Source organism: Xenopus laevis, chromosome 7S (assembly GCF_017654675.1).
Source record: "Xenopus laevis strain J_2021 chromosome 7S, Xenopus_laevis_v10.1, whole genome shotgun sequence".
NCBI lineage: Eukaryota > Metazoa > Chordata > Amphibia > Anura > Pipidae > Xenopus > Xenopus laevis.
In genome coordinates, this window is record NC_054384.1 from 15,429,034 (window position 1) to 15,455,705 (window position 26,672).

General features: G+C 41.0%; 1 protein-coding gene across 2 annotated transcripts in view; it reads left to right on the plus strand.

Annotated features, from left to right (window-relative positions):
* The first annotated feature begins 64 nt into the window (after positions 1-64).
* The window catches only part of uros.S (uroporphyrinogen III synthase S homeolog), a 31,549-nt gene continuing 4,941 nt past the window's right edge, over positions 65-26,672 (plus strand). Inside the window, exons 1-7 of one of the 2 annotated variants that reach the window (XM_018227025.2) lie at positions 141-248; positions 4,109-4,186; positions 4,828-4,911; positions 6,738-6,834; positions 11,325-11,399; positions 19,193-19,267; positions 25,453-25,536. In XM_018227025.2, the coding sequence (XP_018082514.1) occupies positions 4,124-4,186; positions 4,828-4,911; positions 6,738-6,834; positions 11,325-11,399; positions 19,193-19,267; positions 25,453-25,536 (478 nt within the window). In that variant the 5' untranslated portion in view covers positions 141-248; positions 4,109-4,123. 2 annotated transcript variants of the gene reach the window in all.

The window sequence follows — 26,672 nt, forward strand, 5'->3', positions numbered from 1 at the left end:
GAGACCCAAATATTGAAAGCTGAAGCTCAGCCTTTAAGGCACAATATCGTCCATTACTAGGGGTGTTGCTTTGTATTTACAGTGACGTTTAGCACGTTATTGCGGCTTTTAAATAAAACCTTTCATCTGGTTTGCAGAGCGGAGTCCTAGGTAGTGTGAACCCCTATATAAATGTAAACATGCCTGAGTAAAGAAGAGAAGGACACATGGGAGCTGAATATGAGGAGTGAGTGCTACATTCCTAACAGGTGGGCAGAAGTCAAGAGAAAGGGATTGTCCCACTGTGAGGTGTAGTCAGGAGAGCAGCATCACTGCCGTAAAGCAGCACAGAAGCACAAGCTCTCCTCCTGTCAGACTGTGTTGTTTTCCCAGACTCCTGACAGAGCTCAGACCAACACTGGGAAAGTAATACGTGTACATTATGTTCTGGAGTAATCATTCATAGTAACCAGGGTTGCCAGGTCTCATTTTCAAAACCAGCCAAAGTCAACTCCAAAACCAGCCAAAACTAGCCAAGTGGCACTTCAAAAGGTGCCAGAAATAGCACAATATATATATGCAGTGGAAAAAAAAGTCTAAAAAATAAATGTGAAAATATGCCTTTTTTAAATTTACACAGATCTTTCCATGAACGAAAATGGGACAGATTTGTTCCGTCATCAGGGGAGTAACTACAGAGAGGGGCCCGGGAGATATAGTGGCCCCACGAGGCCCTAATACACATACAGTGTCAATAAATGTTGATAAAACAGGTCAGACATTTTGGCTGGCAGTAGATTTTTTCCCCCAAAATTGTCTGAAATTGAGGAAAGTAACGGGAAAATGTGAGAATGCTTAAGAGTGACAGAAGACTGGGGTACAGAGCCCAAAATCTGGTAACGCCCAACTTCTACACAAGTCAGTCCCATTGCATGCTGGGTATTGCAGTGTTACAATAAACGTAGCAGTTAGTAAATTGATAAACAAAAACGACATTACCCAAAATGCATTGGGAGACTCAGGCTCTGCACTTTAGGGCAAGAAAAAACTTAAGTGGGTTTTCAAAGTAAAAACCAGCCAAAGGCCCAAAAAGTAGCCCAACCCATACCTTGGCTAGTTTATACTTTCAAACCCCCCCCCCCCCTGGGCTTTAAATTAGTAGCCCAATTTGGCTGGAAAACCACCAACCTGGCAACCATAATAGTAACCAACCAGAATATCGCTAGGATTTTGACTGAAGCTGGCAAATCAGTGCTAGGGTCGCCACCTATTTTAAATTTTACCGGCCAGTGATGGGGGGCTGTAACACCGTAACGAAAAAGGGGCGGGCACGGGTAAATGGGCAGGGTGTGACGTAAAAGGGGGCGGGGCCACACGTGGCGTGATGCGAAAGGGGCGGGGCCAATCGCAAGAGGGGCCGAAGACGAAGGAGGGGTACGTTTCTGCCAGAGGGCCAAGGGCTTTTGTTAAAGGTATTACAAATTACCGGCAACTACATTGCCGGTAAATTTGTAATACCGGCCCCAGCCCTGGCAGGTATTTTACCGGCTAGGCCGGTAAAATACCGGCCGGGTGGCAATCCTAATCAGTGCTCATTTTTGATTGGTTGTTATGATTTTTGATTGGTTGCTATGAGCAGCCCAGTGACATAACAGGTAGGGTTGCCCTGTAACACTGGGGGGCTCTGATCATTTACAACCATTGGGTGGGCTTCTGGCAAAGTGCCATGTTTTTTGCACTTTACACTGATCCCTACCCAAAAAATCTAAAGTTCTGTATCTGGCAGAATTGCATAATGGAGGGCTGGTCTCTTTGTGGCTATTTGTGTAAAGGCAAATATCTCATTGGTTGCTATGGTAGGTTTGCCACCTGTTCGGTTTTGACCCGAGCAGTTCGGTTTTTCTAACGTCTCAACTTTCTGTTCGGTTTTCAGTCTTGTGAAACCCGAACAATAATCTAATTAAATACCAACTCACCTTAACATGGCTTAGTTATTAACAAGTGCAGTTCTTTTCTTGTTATCACAGAAATAAGCAAATCAATTAAAAAAAAAGAAATAGTTTTTTTAAATGAGAATCACTGTATTTCAAAGGTTACTGGATGATTTCTGTACAATAGATCCCATAATTACCCTGGCATATCTCCCAACATTTTTGAAGTGAAATGGGACAAAAAGATTTGTCATGCGTAGCGCCTATTTTTGTGGCCACACTCCCTAATTACCATGTCCATTTTACAAAAGTTGGCAGGTTATGAAAAGTTTGAACACATTTCTGTGGTTTTTATGTGTTATTACAGTTTTGCTAATGAAAGTGAATTGCCCTTTCAGCTGCAAGTCACAGTTTCCCCAAGAAACCTGCTTATCTTAAATTGCTGCAGTTGTTTCTTTGCTTGTCTTAGTTCTTCTGTCTCGAGTTTTAGAAACTTTGTACCTTTCTCTGGCTGTTCAGTGCAGGAGATCAAAGAGAAAGTAGGGACATTTAAGAAACAATCCAGGACTGTCCCATGAAAAACGGGACAGTTGCGATTAGGGATGGGCAAATTTTTTCACCTTAGCCCGTAGACTTTAAAGGCATCGGCGACATTTCGCCAGCGGCAAATTTTTGACCAAACGAAACGGGTCAAATTCGCCCATCCCTAGTTGCGATGGATGCCTTGGCCTCCCCTATCTTTTGGTCCGGCACTCAAGGGAGTTCCAGGAACCTTTTAGTTTGCCACCCCCTCATACCCGGTGCTTACCTTTCAGAACGTTAGAGCGATTGCGCTCTCTACCATAGCAAAGAGTGAATTTCCAGTTTAAAATGGTAATTTCAGCTCTTGAATTTATTAGGAGTGACTTTTTGCTGCCCCATTAACCTGCGGCTGCTGCCCGAGATGAGTTTCTCAACTTGACTTATAGCAGCAGCTCGTCTGCCGATACTGATCTGGATATACAGGGCAGCAACAAGATACGCCATCTTCCTGGCTGTACTTTTTGTTCATAATGTTTTGGTACAGTACTACTAGTTTCAAAGAAAAGCTTCATGACAAATTGCATGCGACTCATGCTGGGAGATTTCTCAATGTCACACTGGCAATTTAGTCACTCCACATAGACCATGATTTAGAAGCAGGTTTGCTCCGGCGAGTATCAAGCTAATATAGTTTAGTCAGATGTTGCCAGACAGGAACCAAGCCAAGGTAAGGGGCACCAGGCTAAGGAAAGGGGCCATAGCAATGTAATTGGTTGTATTAGTTTATTTCCAGCTAACCCACTGGACAGGAGGGAAGGGAAGCAATTAATGGCATTGACCCCTTGATTTTAGCCTGTTTGCTAAAAACTGCACCGGCCCAGAGTATTTCTGTAGAAGCTCATCATCACCATCTTCATCTGCTGCTTCCACCTTCTGTTCCTTCCGGGCAGGTACGGTATGTACCGTAGAGTAAAACTGAACCTGAACTTAGCCGCAAAAATATGTTTTTTTCACTCTATTGTGCATGCGACTGCCTTAGCCCAAAGAAAAGACAGAAAAGGAAGAAGATGACAGCAAATAAGCTACTACCCCAGGTCGGTGCAGTTTCCTACTAACAGGAGCACAGGCCTGACGTATGAAATAAGCTCCTTCCAGTTATAGAGCCTTATATTTTCTGTGGGGAATTGGGACACACTAGCCAGTATTTTTTACCATTTCCAGAACCACTGCCATTTTATCCTGATACTTGTGGTAAATAAACTGTGTGGTTCTGGAAAAGAGTGCCGAACTGAGCTGTAAGTGGACTGTTCAGTGTCAGAGATCTCAGCTAACACTGGGCTGGGGAATGAAGTAGGAAGGATCTTTGCAGTTTATTGGCTGTAATACTTGCCTGATTATTGTCAGTATCACTGATACAATAAGGTCTTGCCAAATTGCTCTTCTTTTTACTACTTGCAATTAGAGCTCCCAACAAATGACGGGTAATCAGGAGGCAGCAGCATTTCCCCTTATCAGGGAGTATCCACTCTCCAGTGAACTGTTTAGTTCTGCTTACTCATCATATCAGAGGTAGTGGTAACTTGCTTGCCATTTGTTACCAAGCTTTATATGCAGACCGTAGTCATCAGTAACTACTGAACTTATCTCTTCTGAAGTTTGGGTTTCTTTTTCTCTAGGGTCCATCTTATACAATGAAGGTTTTATTACTGAAAGACCCCAAAACTGCAGATTTGGCTTCAGATCCATATGTTAAGGTATGTAAATGCTCAGCTCTTCAGCTTTCTATACTTTATGTTAAGTATTATGGTAGGACATTTAAAGGGTATATATATTAGGGATACACCGAATCCACTATTTTGGATTCAGCCGAACCCCTGAATCCTAATTTGCAAATTGCATATGCAAATTAGGGATGGGAAGGGGAAAACATTTTTTACTTCCTTGTTTTGTAACAAAAAGTCATTCAATTTCCCTCCCTCTCCCAAATCTGCATATGCAAATTAGGATTCGGTTAGGTCTGGCAGAAGGATTTGGCTGAATCCTGCTGAAAAAGGCAGATCACGAACCAAATCCTGGATTCGGTGCATCCCCAATATATATATATATATACGTCCTTGAAAAAGGTCCCCAGATGTGTTTCACCGTGACCAAATATTTTATATATAGGTGACAAAGTGATTTTTTTTTTCTTTGACTAAACATTTACTATATAATTTCTTTACAAAAATATTGCACCCCTGTTTCGTGCTGTACAGTAAAAGACACTGTGAATTATAATTCAAATAAATCATTCAGAATAAGCGAAATATTGACACAATTCCTAATAAACATTCATAATACCACTGTTTTATTTTGTAACACTGCACAAGTAATCAGCATGTTTGTCTCCCTCTAGGAATTGTCGTTGCGTGGATTACAAGCAACGCTAATCCCCGTGTTATCCTTCAAGTTTGTGTCTCTGGATCTTTTTTTTGACAAGGTATGAAATTGTCTTATTGAATTTTTACACCTTGGAATATTTTATTAACAAAATCTAAGGGGGTTATTTATTAAAGTCCAGATGCCAAAAATTCGAGTTATTTTTACTATAAAGTCTGAAAAAATATCCTGATCTGCGCTGGGTTTCGTGCAATAACCCGGAGGTTTTGTGGTTTTCAGGCAAAAATCTGAGTTTTCAGGCGGAAAATCTGAAAAATTTGTATGATTCCAATTTTTCACAAATTTTTTGAGTTATTTTCCCACACAGGAAATTTTTGGGAAAAAAATATTGATAAATAAAGGGAAATAGCCCATGCACATTTGGTCGGAATAGATTTCAGAAAAAAATTCGATATTTTCGGATTTTGATAAATAAACTCCTAGATGTATAATCATGTGGCTGTGCAGGGCCCCCATGCGAATGATTATAGGACGTCACACTTTGATGAGACTGTTGTTCTTCAGTACAATCTAGTACATAGATTGTAACAAAATAAAAAAACACATATACAGGTATGGGACCTGTTATCCAGAATGCTTGGGACTAGGGATGCACAGAATCCACTATTTTGGATTCGGCCGAACCCCCTAATCCTTCATGAAAGATTCGGCCGAATCCGAACCCTAATTTGCATATGCAAATTAGGGGTGGGAAGGAAAAAATGTTTTACTTCCTTGTTTTCTGATAAAAAGTCACATGGTGTCCCTCCCCACCCCTAATTTGCATAAGCAAATTAGGGTTCGGATTCGGTTCGACCTGGCAGAAGGATTCGGCCTAATCCGAATCCTGATGAAAAAGGCCGAATCCGGAACCGAATCCTGGATTCGGTGCAACCCAACTTGGGACCTTGGGTTTTCCTGTTAAGGGGCGTTTCTGTCATTTGGATCATCATACCATAAGTCTACTAATTGCAGGTAAATTTGCTGTACCATGTTAGCCAGTAAAAATGTTACAGGGCAATACCCTTTTGAAATAAAAAATAACAAAAGGTGATACCTTTTTTGCCTAACTAATATAATCATAGCTTTCAGAACATTTTAGTTCCTTTTTCAAGCTGTTTACCTTGAAAAAGGAACTAAAATGTTCTGAAAGCTTGCTATGATTATATTAGTTAGTTTTATTTCAAAAGGGTTGTCCTGTAACATAAGTCTACCAAAAAAATTTTAAACATTAATTAAGCCCAATAGGATTGTTTTGTTTCCAATAAAGGTTAATTAGTTGGGAACAAGTACAGGGCACTGATTTATTATTACAGAGGAAAAAGGAAATCATTTTTAAAAATTAGAATTATTTAATTACAATGGAGTCTATAGGATATGGCCTTCCTGTAATTTGGAACTTTCTGGATAAGGCATCCCATACCTTTATGGGATCGCCCACTAGCCCAGAACTGTTTCGAACTACTTCCGTTGTCTGTGCCCATCAGACTGCCTACATCAGCTTTTACGTAGGGAAGAAGTCTTTAATACAAGCTCTGGGCCGGGATAGACCACTCTAATGGCAGCATACCTGGCAAGGTAGCCACTAATTTATTAGTCTGGTTTATTCTGAAGGGAAATATTCTGCACAGGGAGTATTTAATTGGTGGCACACTAACTTACATACAGAATAACGCTTGAGTGTGTGCAACTATAATTACAGCTCATTAAAAAAATATGATGAGTTTTGCAAATCTGTCTCAGAGTGTATCCTCAGGCCTAAGGCCATGTTGCTCTGTAGTGGGATGGGCGTTGTGTATTTGCATGTCTTGCTATAAAAAAAAAAGACAGCCCTCATCTAACTCTTTTCTTCATTTATTTTCTTTTTTTCACATTTTATTTCAAAAGCTTTCTCACCCAGAGAGTTACGCCGGGCTTATATTTACCAGCCCAAGAGCAGTAGAAGCTGTAAAATTATGTTTGCAAAAGCCTGATAATATAAAAGGTAAGTGTTAGAATATAGACTCATGGGGTTCTTTTTGCATGTCTGGTTTTGCCGTACAGCAGATAATTGATGATGAAATGCATATCAGCAGTGCCCTCAACTATTTTAATTAGATTTGGGGTATTTTATTTTTACATACAATTAGATCCAGTTTCATTTAGGCTATTAGTTTGGTGTGTGTGTGAGTTGTAAAGGTAAATCAACATAAATATTTGCATCTTCTGTAGCCTAAAGTAAAATGGACATTAACTGTTAATTTCATTGAGAGCTTTTCCTTTTAACTGTGACTTTAATATTAAAGGACCACTACCTCTTTACATTTTATTACATTTAGGGGCCGATTCATCAAGGGTCGAATATCGAGGGTTAATTAACTAGGAACTAAAATCCTTCGACTTCGAATATCGAAGTCGAAGGATTTAGCACAAATGCTACGATCGAAGGATTATTCCTTCGATCGAACGATTAAATCCTTCGAATCGAACGATTCGAAGGATTTAAATCCAACGATCGAAGGAATATCCTTCAATCAAAAAAACTTAGGCAAGCCTATGGGGACCTTCCCCATAGGCTAACATTGACTTCGGTAGCTTTTAGCTGCCGAAGTAGGGGGTCGAAGTTTTTTTTTAACGAATAGTCGAACGATTTTTAGTTCGAATCCTTCGATTCGAAGTCGTAGTCATAGTCGAAGGTCGAAGTAGCCCATTCGATGGTCGAAGTAGCCCAAAAAACACTTCGAAATTCGAAGTTTTTTTTACTTCGAATCCTTCACTTGAGCTTGATGAATCGGCCCCTAAATGTGTATTAAGCTAATGGATATCATAAAAGTTATATGTACAGCAGGTATGATATCTATTGTCCGGAAACCTCTGAATTACAGAAAGCCCATCTCCCATAGACTCCATTTTATCCAAACAAATCTTTCCGTGTGCCACTGCTCTCAGGAAACTTGGACTCTGCATAGGGGTCATTCAGGCCCCGGAAAAGGAAAGGCTTGGGCCTAGGGTGGCAGAATTTTAGGGGGGGGGGCGCATCCTGCCCAACTACACCCCCATTGGTTAGGAAGCACTGGGGATTCGCAGCAGATAGATTCTGTGCACTAATCCCCAGTACTCTAAACCCGATGCTGAGAATTTGGCCATCTACACAAAGGAAGGAGACAGGGGCGAGCCTAGGGGCATCTGCTAATGTAAATCTGGCCCTGGGGTCATTTACTATGATCCCCTAATGTAAGGGTAGGGGCACACGGGGAGATTAGTCACCCGCAATTTTTAAAAAGGAAGTCACCGCAACAAGGTGATCGTCTTTGTGCAGGAACGATTTTGCGCGACTTTTGATTCCAATTGATTTATATCCCATAGTGCTTCACACTACATTCTCCTCCCACGCCAGAGCCGGGAGTCGCCTCTGCGTTCATTCCCTCGGCGTGTTGTCTCCACGCCATTACGCCAGCGCAAGAATTTACATACTATCGTGGCTACTAATCTGTGTGTGTGTGCTTGTAGGAGATTTCAGTACTTCTCTATGTACATGCTAATTCTGACAAAAAATCGCTCCAAAAGGTGTGTGTGTTTTGGAGCTACAGTCGATCTCAAATCGTGCTGTGTGCATAATAGCTGGAGATTTGCATGTAGCTGCATGCAAAGACAAAACTATTGACTTGTCGCCAGAACTCGCTTTTAAAAATCGTGGACGACTAATCTCCCCATGTGCGGCGACTTCCTTTTTAAAAATCGCGGGCGACTAATCTCCCCGTGTGCCCCAACCCTTAGAGTTTGTAACATAGAAGACTGTAAAAATTCAGAAAAATGCAGGGCAAAGTGCGAGAAACATGTTGGCTTGCCTGTTTTTTTGCACTTTACACCCTGCCATACACTTATTAAACTACCCCTCATGTGTGATCAATGGCAAGTTTAAAGTACAGGGAGCCCTTGGTGTTGTTAGCCTCTCTGTCTAATTGGCTTACACGCAGAATAGTTGCTACAGAGACAAGGCCCATTCTGTGTATAGTTTTGTGTCCACTGTTAGTAAATGAAGCCCAACATACATTTAAAGCTGACAGGTAATATTCATGCTTTTAATGACGATCCCATTTATTGCTGCGAGCCCCATTTATTGCGGTGAGTTACTCTTGCATACAAAGCACAGACAGTGTTTCTAGTGGAACGTCCAGAGCCTCTTTGTGTTTCCTTCATGCTCTGACATTTCCAATAAGCCCATGATGTCAAACTCTCATTAAATAAAGATAACAACATTTTCTTTTCAATTACAGCGCCCCACTCAAGAAATGATTGTAAATTAACCTCCTTAGAAAATTAATATAACATTCTCACTAAGATTTTTAATTAGGCCTTTCATTTTAAGGCGAAAAAATTCACACTCCATGAAATCTTTAATCATTACTAATATGTTGTAGTTGGTTATTAGAACTCTTGTATAAAATTGCCTTCTGGCGGAATGGGTTTTTTTTTTATTTTTTTTCTTCCCACAACATGAATGAAATCATTAACTCCAGACACGAGGAACATGGCAAACCGAATAATGAAATTAATGAAGGTGTCTGGTAAATGGAAAAAATAGTAACCTTGAAAATAAGTGAATGTAAAATTGATGAGGGTGCTAGTCAAAGAAATTTCGCAATGTACATTCATTATTTATTTGGTTTGTACTCCAAGATATTAAGGGATACGTGTGCTGTTAATAGGAATGAATTTTGACTATGAAGATTTTTTTATGAAGAGTTACAATGTGCCGTTGTGATTGGATAAATGAAAGAGTCTGTATGCCGAGAACTTCCAACACCAGTCAGTTGAACTGAAGAAGCTGCTCGGATGAGTAGTGTAACGTCTTCAATAATTACTCCGCAAGTCCAGTTGTTTTTTTTTTTTTTTTTAATTACTTATACTAGATATGAATGAATTTTGTTCCAACAGCACCACCTGCTAGTCAGTTTCCAACCAATCTGACCACCAAGTAGTCAAGGAAGTTGTCAGGAGAAAGAAAGAGGCTGCTCTGATGTTCTTCTGCTAAGGAATAAAATTAGAAACATTTCTCACATCTTTCCTAAGCAGAAGAACATCAGAGCAGCCTCTTTCTTTCTCCTGACAATTTCCTTGACTACTTGGTGGTCAGACTTGTGGGAAACTGACCAGCAGGTGGCACTGTTGGAATAAAATTAATTCATATTAACAGTACAGATTTCACTTAATATTTGGGAATACAAACAAAATAAATAATGAATGTACATTGCAAATTTTTTTTGAATACCCCCTCATCAATTTTACATTTGTTTATTTTAAAGGTTTACCTATCCTTTTATGGGAATGTTGATACATTTTTGTTTTTGTTGAAAGTTATTAAAGCAGAAACAGAAAACCCCTTTTGTGGAGATTTATGTGACTGATAGGCTTGGTGAGGGCTGTCTGTCCATTTTTTGGAACCCGCTGACCATCAAGAATCATGAAGTGCTTTCTTTGTAAACTGGAAGTGACATCATCGGAAGTAGGCGTGATCATAAAAAAAGGAGTAAAACAGGAAGTGCTGTCATTGTGAACCGGAAGTGGCATCATCGGATGTAGACGTGATCAGAAAAAAGGAGTAAAAAACGCAATTGAGAAGACCCGTGGCCCAACCCACGACCCGAAAACCTGCAGAACCGCCGACCTTTGTCTATACCTGCACCCAGAACTCCAACCCGCAGGGTACCGCAGGTTTTTGCGGGTAACCAGATATAAATTGATCAGGTTTAAAAATCCCCTATGAGGAGGACTACATCAGCATGTTGATAAAGTCTGTCTCCATGTCCCCAACCTTTTTTTACCCTTGAGCCACATTCAAATGTAAAAAGAGTTGGGGAGCAACACAAGCATGAAGAAAGTCCCTTGGTATGCTAAATAAGGGCTGTGATTGACAATTGGTAGACTTTATGTGGACTGGCACCCAACAGGAGGCTCTGTTTGGCAGTGCACCTGGTTTATATTCAACCAAAACTTTCCTCCAAACCTGGAATTCAAAAAGAAGCACCTGCTTTGAGGCCATTGGGAACAACATCCAAAAGGTTGATGAGCGACACGTTGCTTGTGAGCCACTGGTTGGGGATCACTGGTGTAGACCTTATCCTTTTCTCTGAGAAATGTATCGTGCCTAGCACTTGCTGTGTTCTGCTAGCATCTGTTCTCACTCCAGCAGCTGCCTATCCCAAACCTCAGAGACCACTCATTACATTAGCGTTATAAAATAGATTCCCAGTAGGGAGAGATTAATATGTATAATAGTGCCAGTCCTCTTACATACACATACATACATACATACATACACTGAACCAGCAGTTTCTGAAATACATCTCTCAGCATCTTTCTTTAATCTAAGCCAATGCTGGATGCTGTGAATTGAGGCAATCCTATAGGACAATGACTACTTATCCCATGTGGAAGACAGCTAGGAATGATGGTCCTATTAATATGATACATTTTATCCCTTTCTTTCCTTAGCTTGGAAGGACCTGCTCTGTGCCAAGTGGAATTCTAAGCCCGTTTATGGGGTTGGTAAAGCTACAGCCTCTTTGGGTAAGTATAGACAGGGGATGCATATTAGGTATGAACATACAGTATAGCAGAGTGTTCTCCCATGAGAAGAACAACAACTATAGTAACTACTTTGGCTGAAGTAGACACACAGGCAGGGTTTTAGACAAGGCCCCTCAACCTGGGCAGAAATTACCATCAGGAAACATACAAAGACAAAGCAGACTGATTGAGACGCTAGTTTTGTATTGCTGCCATTCTTTTTTGTGTGAGTATTTCTGTTCATCTCTCCTATAGGTCCGGTGGGACCCTAGCAACCTTAAAACAGTTTCAGTTTCTAACTGAAGTGCAACACAACCAAAAAAAGTTGAATAATCCAATAACCATAAGAACGTTTATATCTTGTTTTCCCTGATCCCCTGAGAAATGTGAAACGAAGGTTCTGTTGCATTAATGTATAATACAACATGTTCCCAGACATCGGCAATGACTAGATTCATGGAAAGGTATCTATCACAGACGATTTAGGTATCATTATTGCTAAGCCTGGACACCCCATTGTTAAAATGCTTTTTGTTAATTAATTATCCGCATTATTATCCTTTAAGAGAGAGAGAGAGAGAGAGGAGTTACACTGAGGATTACAGATATTATTCAACATTCCATCAGTCGTCACTGTCCCAACAGAGCCAGGGCCCCCTTAGATCATAATAAAGTTGAGTCATATCCCCAGGAACATCTAAGACAGCAGATACGTGTTCTTCCTATATCTCACCATAACTGACTTCCAAGCTGGGTTTTGAGTGTTTTTATCAGAGCAAAGAGACTCCCTTAACTGGCAGTCGCAGTTCCACCCTACCACTGCTCTAAGCCCCCCAAGTGGGTCAGCTCCACAATTTGAGGAGAGAAATTTAACATAATTTATCATACGATAAACTATGACATGAGCTTTCCTCCTTGCATTGAATCTGTCCCTTTGTATCTGTATCTCACAAACAGCAGCCCCCAAGTTGTTTTTGAAATACAACGCCTAGTGCACACTGACAGGCAATGGCTGATTGAGCTTGCTGTAGTTAATAATAGCCGAAGGGCAATAAGCTGAACAGTATTTAAAGTAAAATACTAGATATGAAGAACACTTAACATTCTAAAAGTGGGCATACCTTGCCACCAAACCAGCATGGCTTGGTCATCCAGGAGGCATGCCAAAGTGGTTTTATTCAACAGTAGAGTGACCATCTCATCCTATGGTTGCAGTGTAATCTGGGCAAGCATTGGCAGACATCAAAAGATGATCCAATCTGCATTGTGGGTTGTGGGTTCTTGTTTGATGGAATTTTAAGCATTCGTGGTCAAGAGGGGTGATTTACATAGGCCCTGGGAGTAATTGCAAAAGTACTCCCCTTGTACTCATTTAAAGAACACCTTCGTCTGGGGTCTGGCTGCACTCTGAACCGCACTCAGGATAAGAAAATATAAGGCAGGCCATAAGTATTGGTCACAGTTGGGTGCTGAATGACAAGCAAAGGGTGGAGGGGTTATATCAGTATGCTCCCCTATGGACCTCATGAATACAGCACTGCTGAACACAGACAGCTCTGTATTTATGGGGCAAACATGGGTTTCTGCTGTCCGTTTTGCAGATTCGACACTGGCAGCTTTTCTCCTACATGAGAATGACCCCTAATATCTGACAGAGCCCCAGCCAGATATCAGTCATGTAGGCCATGATTTCGTCCCATGCATGGACCAATAAAAGGCTGACTTGATCAAGAATAGCTGAGTTGGCAGCCAAAGTCAGCTCAAGTTAGGTTAACTCATAACCAATCAGAAGCTAGTTAGTTACAAGATCAGAGAAAATTATGCCTGTGTGACCCCCAGCCCCTGGATAAGTATTCTGCTATACAGAACTGGAATAATATGGATATATGATATAGCATATTATAATATGCTAAAATATAGCTATTCAGGGTGTAATTATCATTTTCTACCCCTTCCATCAATTATGGACCGCTTGCACTGTGCTTCTCCAGGGCTCCCTGTGATTTTGTTAGCTGAGCAATAAATCACCTGGTGACAGTTGGAATCAGTGTGTTGCATAGATCAGCCACTCAGAGGGGATAACCATCTCTCATATGAATTTTATTTTCCTAGTGCGAGCACATAGCCGAAGTGACACAAAGCAATTTACACCCCCAGCTAATAATATAACTGTATTCCCTGACAGTTCGGCTTTAATGTCCTTATTGATTTCTCCTTTTCATGGAAACCTCCGGCATTATAATAGGGGGCTCCTCGTCATTCCCTACTCCGTCCTTGAACTGAATAAACACTGGCTGCATGCGGCATATGGCAGGAGCGAATATGTTTTGTAAGCGCTAGTAACTTTGCTGCCTACGCTCGTTTTTAAAGAGACACAATAAAGCTGTCACCTTGGCGTTATACTTCAGTAATATTATATTATATAACCTACAGTGTTAGAAATCTGTCAGAGAGAGAGAGAGTCATGCTTTCCAATTCCCAGAGCAAATACCAGGCTGGACGCCAGCGCTGATACTGCAGTGCAGTACTGGAACAGGCCATTCACTGCTGCTGCTGGAAACTCCAATGATGGCATTATACAGGGCAACTAGGGCAGGGTGCCAGCTTGCTAAAATAACACTTTCTATTTTTGCTTCAGCTCAAGAGATGCTATTACGGAAGGCTTTTGTTTACTTAGGGCTCAACCTGCGTGACTTTCCTTACTGTGGAGTGGCCAAGGCACAGTACCCAGTCTGGAGTCCTATACACCATCCTAGGGGGCAGATTTACTAAAGAGCAAAGTGAACGTCGCTAGTGAAAATATCATCCGCAGGGACATCGCCAATTTACTAACAGACGTAGAGGACAATTTGCTAGCAAAAGTTGCTAGCGCAGTTTCATGCCCTATCGCCAGGCGAATTTTCGCTCATGACGAACCATCGTTACTCCGCAAATTCACTAAAGTGCGAATTTTAAAGAATGTTAGACCTGGCAAACATATCCTCTATGCTGTAAAGTCATAAAAGTTCTAAAAAACGCTGGAGTTTATTCATATTTTAAATCTGGATTGCCTTCAAAAGTCCTAACTATTAAAGATTTTTGTTTTAACATTTTTTTCCAACCATTTGAGGGGCATGCCACATTTGTTTTATGGTGGGCTCATGTCTAGGGCATTAGAGGATCTTTTTTGTCTTTATTTTGCTTCCTTGGACATTTGTTATAATAAGTGGCCACTTTAAGCATTTGCGCCAACATCTCTAATAAAGACATTAATACGACCTATAACTACCCCTATCCTATATGTACCCGTATGTACTCACGAAGTTTCGCTAGGCAGAAACGAACACTAGCAAAAGTTCACTATGAAACTCTCGCGCTGACGAATTAACGCTAGCGAAATTTTGCCAGCTTTCAGCTGTGAGACGCAACTTTGCATTTTAGTGTAGTGGTAATGAATTTGCGCCTACCGAAGTGGTGTTAAGTGTGGTGAAGCCTTTGCAGGCGAATATTTGCACCTTACTGAATTCCCTCCCTAGAGTTGCAGCACCTTCCTTGAACATTATTGTGCCTTACTATACATGCTTACACTTATCGCACTTCTGTATAGTTGCATCAAGCACCACTGCTTCATTCCTTCATCCTTCCTGCGGAGTCGCCTGCTAGTGTGCCGATTAATACTGGGGATCACTTGAGGTATAAGCACCCTGAATGTGACAGTAATTTGAGGGTTCCCACTACAAGTTACATTAATAGGTGCAGCACATGAAGCGATGCAATGTCAATTCTCACGTTCAAGCGCACCTGCAAACTCTTTTTGCCTCCTCTTCCCCACCCTGGAATCCTGGAGAAAAATGCTACGTTACTGGTCGAAGAATAAATGCAAATGTTCTAGGGATGCACCGAATCCACTATTTTGGATTCGGCCGAATCCTTCGTGAAAGATTCGGCCGAATACTGAACCGAATCCGAACCCTAATTTGCAAATGCTAATTAGGGGTGGGAAGGGGAAAACATTTTTTACTTCCTTGTTTTGTGACAAAAAGTCACACGATTTCCCTCCCCTAATTTGCATATGCAAAAAACCACACGATTTCCCTCCCCTAATTTGCATATGCAAAAATGTTACATATGCAAAAATGTTACATATGCAAATTCGGATTTGGTTCGGCTGGGCTGAAGGATTCGGCCAAATCTGAATCCTGCTGAAAAGGGCCAAATCCTTGGTGAATCCCGAACCGAATCCTGGATTCGGTACATCCCTAAAATGTTGATTTGCATTTGAAAATTGCACTAAATTTGCTGAAGTAAAGCCATACAAACTCTAGCTAGAAAAGAGTTAAATGGCATGTAAAGTCTAAAATAGAATAAGGCTAGAAATGCTGTATTTTGTATACTAAATATAGACATGAACTTACTGCACCACAAGCCTAATCAAACAAATAATTTATGCTTTCAAAATTGGCTACAGGGGGTCACCATCTTGTAACTTTGTTAAACATCTTTGCAAGACTAAAGGTGGCCATACACGGGCCGATAAAAGCTGCCGACAGACCGAGTCGGCAGCTTATTGGCCCGTGTATGGGGGCCCCCGAAGGGCTTCCCCGATCGAGATCTGGCCGAAAGTCGGCCAGATCTCGATCGGATGGGGTTAAAAATCCCGTCGGATCGCGGCCGCATCTGTTCGTTGATGCGGTCCCGCGATCGACCGCCCGTTTGCGAACGTGAAGGATCCGATCGTTGGGCCCTAGGGCCCACGATCGGATCAGCCCGATATTGCCCACCTCAAGGTGGGCATATCGGAGGGAGATCCGCTCGTTTGGCGACATCGCCAAACGAGCGGATCTATCCGTGTATGGCCACCTTAAGACTGTGCACATGCTCAGTGTGGTCTGGGCTGCTTAGGGATCGTCATAAACAAAGCTGCTTGAGTTCTGCATGGCTGGGAAGTAAGGCGGGGGCTCCCCCTGCTGTTCATAAGCATAAGTATGTTTCCCTGCTCAGCAGTTAGGGACCATCTGACAATTCCTATCCACAGCAGTAAATGCAGGGGGAATTTCACTGCATACAGTCAGGTTTCTAATAAAAACGGTACACATTTTTTAATTAAAATATATTGGGGATAGGTTTCTTTTTCATTAAAGAAAGGAAAAATGGGATTTTATTTTTTTGCCTTTACATGCCCTTTAAATCTATGGAGCAAAATGTAGTTTCTTTATTTCTCCCCCCACCTTTTCATTCAACTGCTGCTGTGCAGAACCATCAAAGATCAAGGGACCCCTAGGCAGTTGCCCTTTACTTGTGCCTTTCTGTAGACAGTCCTGGCCTGACACATCCCCAAAGACATTTTATAATGAGGATTTTACAGTCCATTAAATGTTAGATTTAAACCGTAGTCATTTCATACAGGTTCTTTATATCCAACCAGGGCTTGTGTCCTGGGCTCTGCCATCAGTTCTATTCTTAATTAACCCAATGAGCTGTCTCTCTATGGCTTTGTAATGTCTAAAATGTACATCCATCCCAGGTTTTGGTTAGAAATCATTAGAGCCTCTTAACTTGGATAAGTGTAAATTAGCTACAGTGCAGGCAACCCTAGCAACCAATCAGCAATTAGCTTTATTCTGTCTACTGCATTCAGGATGACAGCTTAATGCCAGTTGGTTGGTATGTAATACAGCAGACTGCCATCTATGTTAATTGAGAACTCTATTATCTTTAGTCCGATTTATGGTTATTATACATCAACGTTACTTAATTATGGTTTTTCTGTATCTTTATACAGGTAAGAGGGAGAATATATCTTTTTACCTAGGCTTTGATAGTGTTTAAATTGGTCCCCAAATTCTTCCTCCCCCAGAGCTGAGCTCTTAATGTTTATCAGATACTCTTTAAACACTTTCTATTAATAAAGAATAAATGGATGAGAAAAACATTGTATACATTGAGTTTATACATCACTTTAGAGCATAATTGCCTTCACTGTACTGGGGGGACACTTCATTTTGCTCTTATTTCCCACAACAGCCTCTTCACTGGGAACTGAGTGGTCCTAAAGAAAAATAATTTCCCTATTTTTCCCTAATTATCTAGCTGCTAAACTGTGCCTTGCATAAGGGCAGCCTCTGGCATAGTATCACTCTACTTTCATGGATCTCTGTCTTCACATGGGTGCTGTACAAATTGCCTTTATCAAGTGAAACCAGCCCATAGCCTCCAGTCTGCAGTGTGTAATGTTATTATTCTCTTTAGCATGTGTTAATTGTATGGTAATTAGCACCGTCTAAATATTGAAATAGAAGCAGACAGCAATCTCCTGTGTGCCTGATAAATTAATTGGGCCCTTGCGACGTGATTGTGTTATTTCTCTCACTTGAAGTATGAGAATAGCCACTTGCATTTGGGGTTTAGGGGAACTATAAAATATTTGGCCTACTTATCTGAATATATGTCTTGTCATTATTTTTGTCTTACCTGTGGATGGCACATTGTCTTCAATGGCTTTTTCGTCGCTCAAAAAAGAGCTTATAACATATACATGACTCTATATAAACACGTCAGGCAGCACTTTGAAAACAAAGGTTATTTAATATACTTGTGTTTTTTCTGCAAGTCTGGTTTGGTCATAAAACCTTATTTAGTGTGCAATTATTCTTTATATACTGTACCAGTCACCTTGCTCTTTGTATGGATAGTGTGATTATTCATTATGGCAGTATTATTACTATGTCTATAACACACACCTTGCCCTCTGCCTGGGAGGCGGAGTATATCTAAACACGTTACACAAAAAGCTCCAAATTATGGGAAAGCTATTTCCCTTACATTCCTTAAATTTTTCTTTAAAAAAATATTTCCTTTTTCTGTAATAATAAAACAGTACCTTATACTTCATCCCAGTTTACATATTATTAATCCATAAAGTTGGCAAATGAATCCTATTGAGTTTATTTTTTTTAAGGTATGATGATCCCAATTACGGAAATATGCCCTAGGCACTTAGCATTCTGGATAATTGTCAAATATTTTGTGGTGTAACACACTTATGTGCAGGCCCCCAGCTCCCCCCACTCCAGGGGTATATGTATAAGGGCTCTTACAGACGAGCGTTTTTACCTGACTCTCACTGATGTTGAATTGCAGCAGTCAGAACTATGAGCACCTTTATCATCTTACATTTTGGATGAAAAAAAAGACACAGACATGTGGTTCTCAAACTCCCACTATCCCTTTGTATGAACTATTTTGTAAATAAACGACTGAACGTGGCATTATATACCACCTGTCCTCTGCAAATAGTGTCAGAACATGCTCCCAGTTTGTTGTTTTTTTATCCTTCTTTGGGGCTAATAAGCAAGTGGGTATATCAGTACAAAGGAGACGTTTCCTTAAAAACCTTAACTGTGATGTCTTGTTAGTTACAGAGAAAAACTGAATTGTCTTGTCAATTTGGGCAAACATATGGGGGAATCTAATATGTTTCGTTAGCACAAAAAACATTCGGACAACCTTTGCAATCATTAGCTACCATGTTTGCTCCATTTTTGACTGATTAAACTACTTCCTCCCAAAGTTTGCGAGCAAATTGCTTTTGGGAATGTTCGCAGTGTATGGAATAAAATTTCGCAATCACAAACCATTTTTTGCAACAAAATATTTAACGAAACTTCCAGAACAGGTGTTAAAGGTTTGCAAAGCGCAATTAAGATTCGCAACGCTTTTAGGCGACGGGCGAATATTTATCTGCAAAGTTTTGTTCTTTGCGAATTTTATTACATTTCACCCTTAATGTTTTAATATGTATTTTGTTTTTGCAGTTGAAGAAATTGGTCTTTCGTCAGAAGGGGAAGGATCAGGAAATGCAGAAAAGCTCGCAGATTGTATCTGTTCAAGTAAGTCTACTTACATATACAAGGAGGACTTAACCCTATAAATTAATATTTCCCAGATTTTATATACTGAACTTATTGAAACAGCATCTCTATAGTAGTAATAATCCAGCCCTGCAAAGTTGTCACAGGAGTTTCCATACTTGTTTTTTTTTTTTTAGGCGTGTCTGCGACACTGCACATGCTCAGTGGACTTTGAGTGCTTGTTAAGAAGCTAAGCTTAAGGGTTGTCACAAATCATCCAGCAGAAAATGAGTTTTGCCTGTAAGGCTGATTATTAAATTCTGATGCTGGTTTCTGAGCTGCCATGTACCAATAATCTGTACTATTTAGTAATCAGCTTTATATTGTGACACTGATATTATATATATCCGTATACTGTGAGTGGGTCCCTAAGCTCAGTAAGTGACAGCAGCACAGAGCATGTGCAGTGAATCAGCAGAAAAGAAGATGGGGAGCTACTGGGGCATCTTTGGAGACACAGATCTTTACTGCTAAAGGGATGTGGTTGCCCAAAACATAATGTACAACATTTATACTTGTTTAGTTAGGATTTAGTTCTCCTTTAACCACTGTAACTATAGGCAGACTGAGCAGTTTGTCATTTTCTAGCATCCCAGGCAGTGTCTATGGCATCTTACAGCGCACATTGCAGTAACCCACAGCCACATCAGCAATGGGCTTTGGTTAGTCTACTGCAAACAAAAAAGTCAAAGGAAATGTATTATTAGTTGCTATGGGTAACAGCACCAGCAAAAGTAATGTCAGTTCCAAGGCAAGTGACAGAAAAGAATGAAAAAAGTGGAAGGAAATATTAAATTAATTTTCCTTTTGTTGTCTGAGATTTTTTTATTATTAGTTTGATGTGTTTGCTTAACTCTCCTCCTCTTTTATCTTCTGTGGAAATGTCAGCAGGGCATAGAGCACATTATGAGTAACGTTCCATGAAATATTTCTTAGCAGAAGTGGCATTTCTGTACAATGTACATTTACACTGCTGGAAAATGGCACTTTACCAGATCAGATTATAGCTTCAAGCGACCCCCGGCTTTATTTATTTTTTAATGCTCTTCAAACTGAACAAAATTGTCTTCCTCCCTGGCATCTCCTTTGTGAAGTTCAATTTGCTCCCTCTCCGTGTTCTTCTCCTGCTTCAGCAGTAGGTAGTATGTGGGGACTGACCAGTAACTGGTCCCTGGTGCAGGCCATGCACCCGGGCCCCCCACTCTTTCTCTTGGCACAATTCTTATTCCGGATTCCTTCTGGCGTGATCGTCCGGTGGGCCCTGAGGGGGCACAGCACCAGCCACACCCCCCAGTAACGTAACTAGAGGGGGCGGGCCCTGGTGCGTGACGCGCAGCCGGGCCCCCGCCCCCCTCAGTACGGCCAGCATTTCAGTGGCACGAGGGCTACCGGGGGGCCCTGAGGGGGTGCGGGTCCTGGCCCGCTCGCACCCCCTGCTCCCCCCGTAGTTCGCCACTGCATTTCCACAATGACTGGTTGCAGTGTTGGACTGGGCCCACCAGAAAACCTGGCATCGAGGGCCCACTCTCACACCAATTAGGGGCAGCTATATCAAAAGTCAGACTTTAGAGGTTTTTGAAACCATGATTAAACTCTATTTCACTAAAATCATGAATGTCATGAAAGTTCTTTAAAGATCCGAATATAAAAAGTACACGCGAAAAAAAAAAACTCTGAACAATGCTCTAAAAGGGTACGAATACAGGTATGGGACCAGTTATCCAGAATGCTCGAGACCAGGGTTGTCCGGATCTTCATATCTTAAGTCAGGGATGCCCAAACTTTGTTACCCTGATATCTACTCTCGACACCTGGCCCCCATCAGGAAACCTCCCTTGATAAAAGGGTACGAATACAGGTATGGGACCTGTTATCCAGAATGCTCGGGACCTGGGGTTGTCCGGATCTTCATATCTTAAGTCAGGGTGCCCAAACTTTGTTACCCTGATATCTACTCTCGACACCTGGCCCCCATCAGGAGATCTACCTTGATAAAGATAGTGGGCACCCCTGATCTAGCCATTTCTTTTGTATCTCCCAGATACACAAGACAAGCTTCACCCCAGTACTACAATATGTCAGAGCCGTAACTAGGGGTAGGCAGAAGAGGCAAGTGCCTAGAGCGCAATGAAGTGGGGGCGCCAAGCACATACCTCTTCTTTTTATAGGCCTTATTAAAAAGGTGCTTCAAAGTATATTTGCTTTTAAGGACAAGATTCTTAAAGCGATGACGTCAAGTTCATATAAAAATCATTGGAACATGTCCATACAGTGTCGGACTGGGACACCAGGGGTCCACCCAAAAACCTTAGACCAGGGGCCCACCATAAAACCTTAGACCAGGGGCCCACTCTCAGTACTAATATTCTTCATCTCCTCAATCAACCTCTATTCTCCTAGTTTGTTTTCTTTACATACTATAATCTATTATTCCATCTGTTTAGCTTCTTTGTTCTCATAGAATAGGGAATGGCCATGAAATAGACCAAAAGTTTAGCAGCATGAGTGTCTACTGACACCTGGCCCACCGGGAGTTTTCCTGGTATCCCAGTGGGCCAGTCCGACACTGTGTCCATATCAAGGAGGGGAGCCTGCATGTCAAATATTTCCTCTAAAAGCCCCCCAAAGCCGCATTCCTATGATTTTTATAGGAAAGCACCGGTATCTTTTTAAGTCTCCCTGCGCCTCATTCTCTTCAGTTAGATTGTGTGCTCTGTGGGGTAGAGATCTAAAGAACCTCTTTGTGCAGCATTGTCTGTAATTACTATTGTTATAGAAATATAAAGTTTCTCATAATTGAACCATAGCTGGAGCACTTGCCGAGGGGAGTAATAATCCCTACTGAGCCAGTGGCAGAAGACCTGTAAGTGCAGACCCATAATGCATTTAAATAATTCATGCTAAATCAATGGAGCCAATTGCTCTGCTGCTGCAGGTATCATTAATGCCTAATTGGCAGATCATTTCTTTCTATGCATCACGGAAAGCCTGCGCTAGAGCTGCCCAGCTCTTCTTGTCAGTGTATTTAATGGGCAGAATGAATGATAGCTGTGAGCTACAAGCAAGGCATGTTTTAAAGGAAAACTATACCCCCAAAATGAATACTTGAGCAGCAGATAGTTTATATCAAATTAAGTGGCATATTGAAGAATCATATGAAACTGGAATATACATTTAAAGGGATGGTTCACCTTCAGGTTAACTTTTAGTATGTTATAGAATGGCCAATTCTAAACAACTTTTCAATTGGTCTTCATTATTTATTTTTTATAGCTTATGAATTATTTGCCTTCTTCTCCTGACTCTTTCTACGTTTCAAAAAGGGGTCACTGACCCCTTCTAAAAACAGATCCTCGCTAAAGCTACATATTTATTGTTAGTGCTACTTTTTATAACTCAACTTTCTGTTTCAACCTTCCCCTATTAATATTCCATATACTCATTCAAATCAATGCATATGCTAGGGTAATTTGGACACTGACAACCAGATTGCTGACACTGCAAACTGGAGAGCTGCTGAATAAACAGCTAAAAAACCACAAATAATAAAAAATGAAATCCAATTGCAAATTATCTCAGAATATCGCTCCCTACATCATACTAAAAGTTAACTCAAAAGTGAACAACCCCTTTAAGTAAATATTGCCCTTTTACATCTCTTGCCTTGAACCCCATTTTGTGATGGTCTGTGTGCTGCCTCAGAGATCACCTGACCAGAAATACTGCAGCTCTAACTGTAACAGGAAGAAGTGTTGAAGCAAAAGAGAGAACTCTGTCTTTTAATTGGCTCATGTGAACTAACAAGTATGGTATGTTTGTGCGCACCGTGAATCCTACAATCCCAGGGGGCGGCCCTTCTTTTTTTAAAATGGCAATTTTCTATTTATGATTACACAATGGCACATACTACTAAAAAAGTATATTATTATGAAAATGGTTTATTTACATGAAGCAGGGTTTTACACATAAGCTGTTATATATATATGCAATATCTTCTTATTAATATACATTGTTTGAGCGGGTATAGTTTTCCTTTAATCTGCCATTTAGTAGCACCTTTTTACTCAAAGAAGGATTTTGTTGTGATTTTGTGCATCTGCTCTGTGTCTCTGGTTTATAGCTAAAGCACTTGGCTGCCATGTCTGGCCTCTAGATAAGCCTCATACAGAGCAGCACATGGGGAAAAGACTATGGTTGACTGTAAATAAACGGCTACTTTCTGCAGAGCTGCTTTATTACTCTGAGGCTCTAAGCAGTCGTGCCCATCAATGCCAGTTTAAATCACGTCCAGCAGTTTAGAACTGCCCGTGAAAGGACACATTATGGCGGAAATAATCCTAACGGCGTAGAGGAAAAAACGGATTCGCTGTCTTGTCCAGTTTGATATTGTAAACAATTGTAAGAAAAGCAATAAATGGCACTTTATATTGCCCTTGACTTTCTTGCTCACTGGCTTCAAAGACAGCTTTGAAAAGAGGAGAATCTATTTAATGTGGCTCTCTACACTGACTGAAATTGAATTCTGCGAGACTGATCCCAAGTATATATGTCTCTTTCCTATCCACACAAAGGGAAATGTCACAGGGCTTCTCTGGCGTCCGACACAGTTCTAATGGCTTTATATTGACAGGCTTTCACAAGTTCATATTGTGTCTTCATCAGGTCGGCGAGAACCAGAGCTGAGCCTTAAAGGAGAGCTAATCCCTAAAAATGAATGTGGCTAAAAATGCCATATTTTATATACTGAACTTATTGCACGAGGCTAAAGTTTCAGCTTGTCAATAGCAGCAATGATCCAGGACTTCAAACTTGTCACAGGGGGTCACCATCTTGGAAAGTGTCTGTGACACTCACATGCTCAGTGAGCTCTGATTGGCTGTTGAGAAGCTAAGCTTAGGGCTCGTCACTAATTATCCAGCAGAAAATGAGGTTGGTCTGTAATATAAGCTGATGCTACAGGTTTGCTGATTATTAATTCTGATGCTAATTGCACTGGTTTCTGTGCTGCCATGTAGTAATTATCTGTATTAATTACTTATCAGCCTTATATTGTGACATTTCTATTCTATGTGTACTGTATATTGTGAGTGGGTCCCTAAGCTCAGTAAGTGACAGCAGCACAGAGCATGTGCAGTGAATCAGCAGAAAAGAAGATGGGGAGCTACTGGGGCATCTTTGGAGACACAAATTTTTACTGCTAAAGGGCTATGGTTGACTTGGGCTGGTGCAGAAACCCAAAACATAATGTACAACATTTCTAGCTACTTCTCTAGTTCTCCTTTAAAGTGGGACCAGATATGGGAATGGCTTGATGATGTTCTACCATCCCACCTACAGGCAGCAATATCTACCACACAGCAGTGTTTCCTACTCACTTATGGGAATCAGCAGCAGCACAGCATTTTGTTTGCCTATTTTCTCACTGCATGGAAATCCAAAACGTTTGCCTTCCATTGCCTTAAATGCATGAAGCAATGAGCAATGTGCTTCTGTTAAGGTGGCCATACATGTAGCAATGGTAATCTTCGTTTTCATTACAAACGTTAAGAGCCCCCAGCTGGGTCCGAAACGTTGCACATTTTTGTATGTACATGGGCTAAATAAAATAAGTGACACTTTTTCACAAATTGCAGTGTGTTACTGGCGTAACTACCTGGGGAGCAGGGGGTGCGATTGGGCCAGGGCCAGGATATTCATAACTTTTGTGTATACACAAAAGCTATGAATATCTTGTAAATTATATCCTTATAAACGGTGACTAGTGATGTCATCAGTTATAAACGGTGAGTAGTGATGTCATTTTTGTCCCATGACACAGTAAAACTTGTGTATTATAATAAATAATGTACCCCTTGTTGGGATATATGAGGATATTTGAACTAGGCCTCGTGTTTTTATATGGTCATGGAACTCCTTGGTGACTTATAATATCCTTATATTTTACAATAGGGGGTACTTTATTTACTATATATTTTACAGTTTATCATAGTATAGAGTACAAATTCCAGTGTTTTTTTTTTGCAGCTGTCCAAGGTCATAGTAAATGTATTTACTTAGATGCAAACTTCTGTTTTGCCTGTTTTATTCATATATCAGCCTTGGGACAGAAGCTCTAAATCCACCCAAGTCATTCCCAGGTGTTAAACGTTCTTAATCTTTTTCAGAGGGATTGTCGTATGCCGCACCCATTCTTTTTCCTTGTGGATCTTTGAAAAGAGAGGTTCTTCCTAAAAAACTTCACGAAAAAAGTATGTACCAAATTAAATAAACTTTGGGGGTATGAGGATATACATGATGATCACACTGACACATATGGGCTCTATGGAGCCCCTTATTAAAGCACACTGGGGTCTGACTAGGGTTGCCTCCTGGCCGATATTTTACTGGCCTGGCCGGTAAATATGATGGTTGATCCCAATGTTAAAAAAAGATAAATATATCGGAAGGGCGGTATTTTTTTCCAGAAAAGGTGGCAACTAGGGAAGGGCGAATTTTGTCGCCTTGTTTCGCCACAACAATGACGCCCGTAGACTTGTATGGCGTCATGCTCCAAAAAAAAAGTTTCATTGCGCAACAACATTTTTTTGACGCCCATAGACTTTAATGGGCGTTCGCGACATTTCGGCCGGCGGCGAATTTTTGGCGAAACGAAAAGGATCAAATTCGCCCATCCCTGGTGGCAACCCTAGGTCTGACTGGCAGGCAGATTTATAAAGCTGTGTATTGATTTGAGCTCAGTGTAATATTCCAATAAAGAATCCATTTTTAATATAATAATCTGTGGCGTTCTGGAAAAATCAGGTGAGCTCCACATGGTCATGTTACCCCCTTCCTTATCAATAAGTGAATACAAGTTACTAGCTGCCAGCATGGCCATAGAGGGGGTGAGGTAGACATAGTAGAGACAATAACCTTAGGGGCAGGGAAAAAAACTTGCTGGAACCCATTTTCCTGGCAGGGAGCACTGAATATGTCTAGACCGGGGGTGCCCAAAAGGTAGATTGGGATCTATCAGTAGACCTCCAGTTGGTGGTGATCAGTAGATCTCAAGATACTTGTCAACAAACAGCTTGTCTAAATCATCCTCCTGTTTCATGCTTTTCATTCAGATATGTTTTTATGTTAAGGTTACATGAGAAATAGATGTTTAAATATTACAATGTACATTTTGTCATAAGTCAATATTAAAGAAATATTTTCCATGGAACAGAATGTTATAAATGCTTTTGTGGATGGAGATCATAATGGGACATCACTAAAAGTAGACCTCGCATTAGTAAAGTATGGGCACTCCTGGTCTAGACATATCAGATGTTACACCTAGCATTGCCGAGTGGCTGCCCCTTTGCCAGTACAGGAGCGGGATCCGTTATCCAGAGATCTG